The 7620-nt window shown below is 46.1% G+C and overlaps 1 protein-coding gene across 1 annotated transcript; it reads left to right on the forward strand.

The window, feature by feature from the left end:
• Positions 1 to 220: 220 nt before the first annotated feature.
• Positions 221 to 4346, forward strand: LOC135698874 (uncharacterized). The gene is made up of 4 exons (XM_065219019.1): positions 221 to 1403; positions 1468 to 1788; positions 1852 to 3444; positions 4171 to 4346. Exons 1-4 carry the CDS (start codon positions 221 to 223, stop codon positions 4344 to 4346), a joined length of 3273 nt encoding a protein of 1090 aa, XP_065075091.1.
• The last annotated feature ends 3274 nt before the right edge of the window (positions 4347 to 7620 follow it).

Genomic DNA, 7620 nt, shown 5'->3' on the forward strand with positions numbered 1-7620 from the left:
CCGCTGTTATGTTTTCATACACAAATCAACGTTTCTGTACACACTGGCTTCCGCACCTGAACAGACTGGCGGCACTGAGTGTTTTTGACATATGTACCTCTCTTTACCCTTCAGTTTAAAACATGTGCTTTTATCGAATAAACGTAATTTTCCTAATCAGTAATAAACGTTAGCATTACCATTATTCAATATTTGAAAGTGGTGTCAGAAGTTGGATAAAATGTCCATTCCAGCGGAGGTGCTACAGAGCCTTACTACTGTTTTCACCAATGCGCTAAAAGCAGCAGTTCAGGAAGTTTCAGCAGCAGCAGCCGGCGGTGCCAATGCAGCACAAGAAGGAGGCTCAAAACCAGCAGCTTTCGCAATCGGAGAATTCAAGACATCGGACGGTTCATCAGTGGAGGACTATTTCAAGCGTTTCGACTGGGCGCTCAACCTCAGCAGAATCCGGGAGGCGGACCATGCCGCATATGCTCGCGTTCATATGGGAATTGAACTGAACAACGCACTCAAATTTCTCGTCAGCCCAAGGCAACCGGAGGATTTGACATACGCTGCGATAAAAACAACATTGGTGGAACACTTCGACCGGCCGAAAAATAAGTATGCTGAAAGCATTAAATTTCGCCAACTGCGCCAGGAGCCGGAAGAGAGTATTGCGAGTTTTGCTTTGCGACTACGACAGACTGCTGCTCATTGCGAATACGGAGATTTTTTGGACCGTATGCTCATCGAACAGTTACTCTTTGGCTTGGAATCTCGCGGAATGTGCGATGAAATTATTGCGAAAAACCCGGAGACGTTTGACACTGCCTACAAGGTTGCGCACACAATTGAAGCTACACACAAGACATCTGTAGAAGTGACAACGGATCCGGCCGGAACGACAATAACAACAAACAAGTTGGGTTATGTGTCAACGGGTGTAAAGAAAGGAAGCTTTCGTCAAGGCTCGAGCAACCAGGATCGTGCTCCAACATGCCATGGCTGTGGAGGCCGCCATGAGCGAAAATACTGCAAATTCCGGGATGCGGTTTGTTTTGCTTGCAACAGAAAGGAACATTTGTCGAAGGTATGTAGATCGAAGACGGCTCAAGTCAAGGAAGAACTGTCTCCATTATCGGATGAGGGATCCGATTACGCCGATCACACGGAGGCTTTGCAGAAAGTTGATGTCATCTCGTCAGTTGAACCTCTGGACAGGAAGATGCTAGAAGTTCAGATTGATGGAAAGGCTGTGAAGATGGAATTAGACACAGGGGCGCCGTGTGCAATCGTGAGCCTGTGTACGCTTCGCAAGATCAAAGCTAGTTTTCGCCTGCACAAATCGGAAAGACAGTTTGCCAGTTACACCCGGCATAGAATCCACTGCATCGGCCGCTTGCCAGTGAATGTTACGTTGGGTAGGACCTCCCGGCGTCTAAACTTGTACGTCGTAGACGGAGATTTCGATTCACTCTTCGGTAGAGAATGGATTGCGCAATTTGCACACGACATTGACTTTGTGCAGTTGTTTGGCACGGCTGTCGCATCTCATCTCACGTTTCGATGGTGTATTCGGCGAGACTGCTGGCAAGCTGGCTGGCCCTCCGGCTTCTCTACATCTGAAACCAGGAGCATCTCCAGTCTTCTCAAATGCACGGGAAATTCCATTCGCTTTACGAGATGCGTACGCCAGAGAAATAGACAAGAAAATTTCATCCGGTCTTTACAAGCGTGTGGAATCATCTGAATGGGCATCTACTACTCACGTCGTCGCCAAGAAGAATGGAACGATTCGGATTACAGGTAACTACAAGCCAACTTTGAATGCCCGAATGATAATTGATGAGCATCCAATTCCCCGTGCAGACTATCTTTTTCACAAAATGAAAGGTGCGGCGGTTTTCTGTCATCTCGATATAACCGATGCGTATTCCCATTTGACGGTTGACGATGATTTTGGTCATGCTCTAACGCTGAATACACCTACGCACGGGTTGATTCGACCCACACGAGCTGTATATGGTGCTGCCAATATTCCTGCAATTTGGCAACGGCGAATGGAAACGGTTCTACAAGGACTTTCGAATGTTGTGAATTTCTACGACGACATTTTGATACATGCGGCAAGCTTCGAGGAGATGTTGGATGTACTAGAGAAAACGTTGGAGTGGCTGAGAACTAATGGACTTCGCCTAAATCGTTCAAAGTGCGTGTTCGGGGCTCCTGCTGTGGAGTTCCTGGGACATAAAATCGACGCTGCAGGAGTACATAAGTCGGACAGGCATATTGAAGCAATACGGGATGCAAAAAAGCCGTCGAGCCCCGAAGAACTACAGCTGTTTCTGGGAAAGGCAACTTATTACAGCACATTTATTCCTAACCTTTCCACACGGGACAGGATTCTCCGAGATATGTTACTCCACGACAATTTCAAGTGGACAGCAAGCGCCGAGACAGCGTACGCAGAAATCAAAAGTGCATTGATTTCACCACAGGTGCTAATGCAGTACGATCCGGAGCTTCCATTACTGCTAGCAACGGATGCCAGTAGTACAGGACTGGGGGTGGTGTTGTCGCATCGTCTGAGTGATGGAGTGGAAAGACCGATAGCTTATGCCAGTCGAACGTTAAGCACGACAGAGCAGCGCTACCCACAAATGGATAAGGAGGCCCTTGCGATAGTTTGGGCTGTGCAGAAATTTTTCATGTACCTGTATGCACATCACTGGACATTAATAACTGACCACAAGCCGCTGTCACAGATACTACATCCAGAAAAATCGCTTCCGACGCTTTGCATTAGTCGTATGGCCAACTACGCCGTTTTTCTGGGAAACTTCGATTTCGACGTTGTTTTCAAACGAACGAAGGAAAATGTCAACGCAGACTACTGTTCCCGTGTTGTTCCAGGGTGTGGAGTAAACCTATTGAGAGAGATGACTATCGGACGAGACGAACAGTTCGATGCATTCGATTGTTTTATGTTGCATCAAATCCAACAGCTACCAATCCATGCTCAACGAATCGCCCAGGAAACACGGCGAGATGACGTCTTGGGCAAGATTCTTCGCGCTCTCGAGGAGGGCCAATCTTTGGAACGTGTAGGCTTCAAGTCCCCCGAAATCAACTACAAAACTGCAGCTGGATGTCTAGTATATGAACACAGGGTGGTAGTACCGCGCTCTTTGCAGGAAGCTGTACTGAAGGATTTACACGTCGGACATCTAGGAATAGTGAAGATGAAGGGGCTGGCGCGATCGTTTATTTATTGGCCCGGAATCGATGCGGACATCGAGCGCGCTGCAAAGGAGTGTCATGAATGTGCCAAAAATGCCAACGATCCTCCAAAGTTTCGCGATCACGTGTGGGAGTACCCGAAGGCGCCGTGGGGGCGCATTCATATAGATTATGCTGGGCCGTATCTTGGAGTGATGTTACTCATAATCACGGACGCGTATAGTAAGTGGATCGAGGTGAAGGTTACCATCAGCATGACCGCTAGTGCTACAATTGCTCTCCTAGATGAACTTTTTGCAGCGTATGGAGTACCCACAACTATTGTTTCAGATAATGGAACTAATTTTACATCTACTGAGTTCAAGACTTATCTTCGGATGGTAGGCGTAAGGTATCACAAGTTAACTGCTCCGTACCACCCATCAACCAATGGACAGGCCGAGCGTTGTGTCCAGACAGTGAAGAATGCTTTGAAAGCAATGGATACAACGAGAAGCAACATTCAATTCAATTTGAACGAGTTTCTTCGACAATACAGAAGAGCACCTCATTCTACTACTGGTCAACCGCCATGTCAACTGTTTCTCGGTAGGAACATTCGAACACGCCTGAATCTACTGTTGCCAGCGGATCTCACTACAAGAATCTGCCAACAACAGAAAAATAAGTTGGATTCATCGTTTCGTGAGTTTGGCGTCTCCCAGCCAGTTTATTTTTGGTCTTTCAACCCACGGATGGATAAATGGGTCTCCGGTGTAATTTCGGCTCGCTTAGGAGACTTGCACTATCAGGTTGACTATAATGGCAAAAAGTGTAAACGGCATATCGATCAGCTCCAGAATCGCGTACCTGGTTTGCCGAGAAATGGCTGTGGTATGAGTGACAAACCAGATCCATATTCTTCACGATTTGCGTTGGAATCAACACCAATCGACGGTTCCACTACAGGCGGTCTTCAGGAACAGCCAACATCACCCCAGGTATCAACAAACAGTGGTGGTGAGCAGTTCACCACCCCGAGCATCACCCGCGATGCTAGCGGAGTGGTAACACCTCCAGCAGCTCCACGAAGGTCGACAAGAGCCAGGAAGCCACGAATCATTTTCTCGTCAGATGGCCGTTAAAGGAGGGAAATGTGTTATGTTTTCATACACAAATCAACGTTTCTGTACACACTGGCTTCCGCACCTGACCAGACTGGCGGCACTGAGTGTTTTTGACATATGTACCTCTCTTTACCCTTCAGTTTAAAACATGTGCTTTTATCGAATAAACGTTAGCCTTACCATTATTCAATATTTGAAAGCCGCATTCACACATATCTTCCAGTCGGTGAGATATATGGTGTAGGCATCCAATCCATTTTGGAGCTTCAATACGAGATTGCTCATTACTCGTCCTTTGTAGCTGATTGCCGAATCGTCAGCAAACAGCGACAGTGTTCCACCTTGCGGCAGTGTCGGTATGTCCGATGTGTACCGATTGTACAATATGGGTCCCAGGATGCTTCCTTGAGGGACTCCAGCGGGTACATCATACGGTTCCGAGAGAGCACTGCCTACGCATACTTGAGACGTCCTGCCGTCGAGGTAGTCCGAGATAATCTTCACCAGGTAGCTGGGGAAACGAAATTGCAGAAGCTTGTACACCAAGCCATCGTGCCACACGTTATCGAATGCCTTTTCAATGTCCAGTATCGCCATGACCGTTGTCTTCAAGACCGACTTCGCCTGATTGATAAGGTTTGAGACCCACTTGAGTTTGTCCACCGTCGAGTGACCTCGTCGGAATCCAAATTGCTCGTCCAGTAGGATGTCGTTCGCCTCGGTGTGCTCGAGGAGCCTGGCGTAAATGAGTTTTTCGAACAACTTGCTAAGCGAGGAAAGCAAACTGATTGGACGGTAGCTGGACGGGTTGGTAGGATCCTTTCCCGGCTTCGGTATCGGTACCACCTTGGACCGTTTCCAGGCAGCTGGGAAGTGTCCAAGCTCCAGGCAGCGATTGAAGACGTTCACCAGAAGAGTATGCGTTTTCGGTCCCAAATTCTTCAGGACAATGTTGAAGAGTCCGTCGAAACCCGGTGCCTTCATGTTCTTCGTCGACTTGATGGTGTTCACCAGCTCATCAAGTGTGATTTTCCGGTCCGTCGGAAGCTCACTAGGCTCAGTAGCTAGCTGGTAGACGCTCTGAAGCACCAGACCCTTCATCGGGCTGACAATATCTCGGCACAGATTATGCGAGGCAATAAAATGTTGAGAAATCGAGTTCTCTTTTTCGACGGCTGTTATGTGAACCTCATTATCAACTCTAAGAGGCGGCATGGGCTTTGGTTTGTTTTTAAGCACTTTTGTTAAACGCCAGAAGGGCCTAGAGTAATTTAGTAAACTACTAAGGTCTTTTGCAAACTGCCTGTTCCTAAGTTTTTCCACCCTAATGACAATAATTTTGTTTAATTTGTTATATAAAACTTTCCTCCTAACAAAATTCCTAAGAGATATTATACGCTTAGTCTCATCATCAAGGTTGGTAAACTTACATGTCACCGGGGTTGTCGGGATGAACCGTTGTTCCGCTTCGCCTATGTCATCGGAGAGCGCTTGCAGCACGCCGTCGATTTCTTCCGTCGTCGTTAACGCAGGATTTTCGACCACTTGATCCTAAATAAACCGCTGGAGTTGAGGCCAGTTCGCTCGATGATTGTTTCGCCTACGATGCTGCTGACGTTGGTTGATGGTTTGATTCATCTCGAAAACCACCGGTAGGTGGTCGGATGACAGCTCGGTAATGGCACGGGGCTCAGAGCAACCGTCCGCTATGTTGGTGAGAACGATGTTGAGGGTGGATCCGACACCGGTATGCGAGTCCGGATGGAGGACCACGTAGTGTCCCGCCTGCAAGTCCGTGGCCAGCACTGCTCCGTTCTTGTTACTTCTTGCATTGCCCCACAGCGAGTGGCGTGCGTTACCCTTCCGACGAGTCAACTTCTGGATGTCATTCTTGAGACGATCGATTGTTCCATCCGACTCCTTACATTGGGCAGGACAGCAGATGGCAATGAGTGTGATGAGACCATCTCCGGCGATGCCAGCTCGACTCCAATGGCTCCAGTCCTCTCCAGATGGCAATGGCAACGCCACCACCCCTCTGTGCTCGAACTCGGTCCAGTATAGCAATTGTGTGATTTGGTAGGCTAAAGTTGACCTCCGGCTTGAGATACGTCTCGGTTAGAAACGCGACATCGATGGTTACACCATGGGCCGCAAGTGCGAGTTTTATTGATGCGCAAATAAACAAGGTATTACCAAACGAAAATCCTTTCATAATTTTCATGATGAATTGCCCGAACTACAAAAGATTTTCTTCTTACGTGGAGTCCAAGCGCTTGTCAATTCCTGGAAGAATGGATGCAAGGTAAGCAGTGTTCAAATCTTACCACATTTTTCTGAATTTAAATGAGGGCTAATTGGAGTTCACACCCTCACTAAATCATTTGAAGATACCCCGCCATTGAACTAAAAAAAAATCAGTTTTGATCCTGACTAGGGTAACTGATGATGGTTGGACCTATTTAGGCCGGTGTCACACGACGTCAATTTCATGTCGTATTTTTTTTTATGAATTCAACATATAATTATGAAAAATGCGTGATTAGGGGAAAGATCTACCATTCTTGTTTCTAATAATAACATAAAAAATTAAATATTATGAACAAATGATTTTATAAAACGTTTTTATTCAGCAAAGAATTATGATGTTGGTTGGACCTAAATATACTGATCTTGGTTGGACCTATTTTTGCAAATGCTAGTTTAGCCCATATTTGTTCAAAAACTTTGTTTAGAGCTTATTGGTATCATGAAAAAACCCTTTTTATACAGTTTTTATGAATTGGCTATTTAAAAAAATCCAGAAATTTGAGTTTAACTTCGTTTTTAAAAAAAAGTTCACTTTCCACGCAATAGCTATTCATCAGGGCTCATTTTCTCGGGAATCATTGACCCGATTTGGAAATTTTTTAACGTCAAACTATAGGTATTGTGATCCCATTGAAAGCTATGGAATATTTTTGGAATCGGACAACTGGTTCCAGAGATATGGCCGGAACAAGTTCCAGGGTATATGGAACATGGACCTAATTTTGATATGGAAGGAATAAAACCTATCATGTGACACTTTACATTACTTCCAAATTCGATAACAAGATCAATAACAAATTTGAGTGCCTTGGACCACATTGGCCACTTCCGGGCCTGTTCTGGGTGCCCCCGGGGTACTTAGGGGCCTAGGGGCGTTTTTTTTGCGGAAATAAATTTCAGTTAGCAATTTTTAGTTTGTTAACATTTTATTTCAAGTTAATTCACACACAGAAGGTGTATGTGAAGTGCTTAATTTAAATTC

The sequence above is a fragment of the Ochlerotatus camptorhynchus genome, unplaced genomic scaffold, assembly GCF_037179485.1.
Source record: "Ochlerotatus camptorhynchus isolate MF236.1 unplaced genomic scaffold, CSIRO-AGI_Acam_v1.1 ptg000097l, whole genome shotgun sequence".
Lineage (NCBI taxonomy): Eukaryota > Metazoa > Arthropoda > Insecta > Diptera > Culicidae > Ochlerotatus > Ochlerotatus camptorhynchus.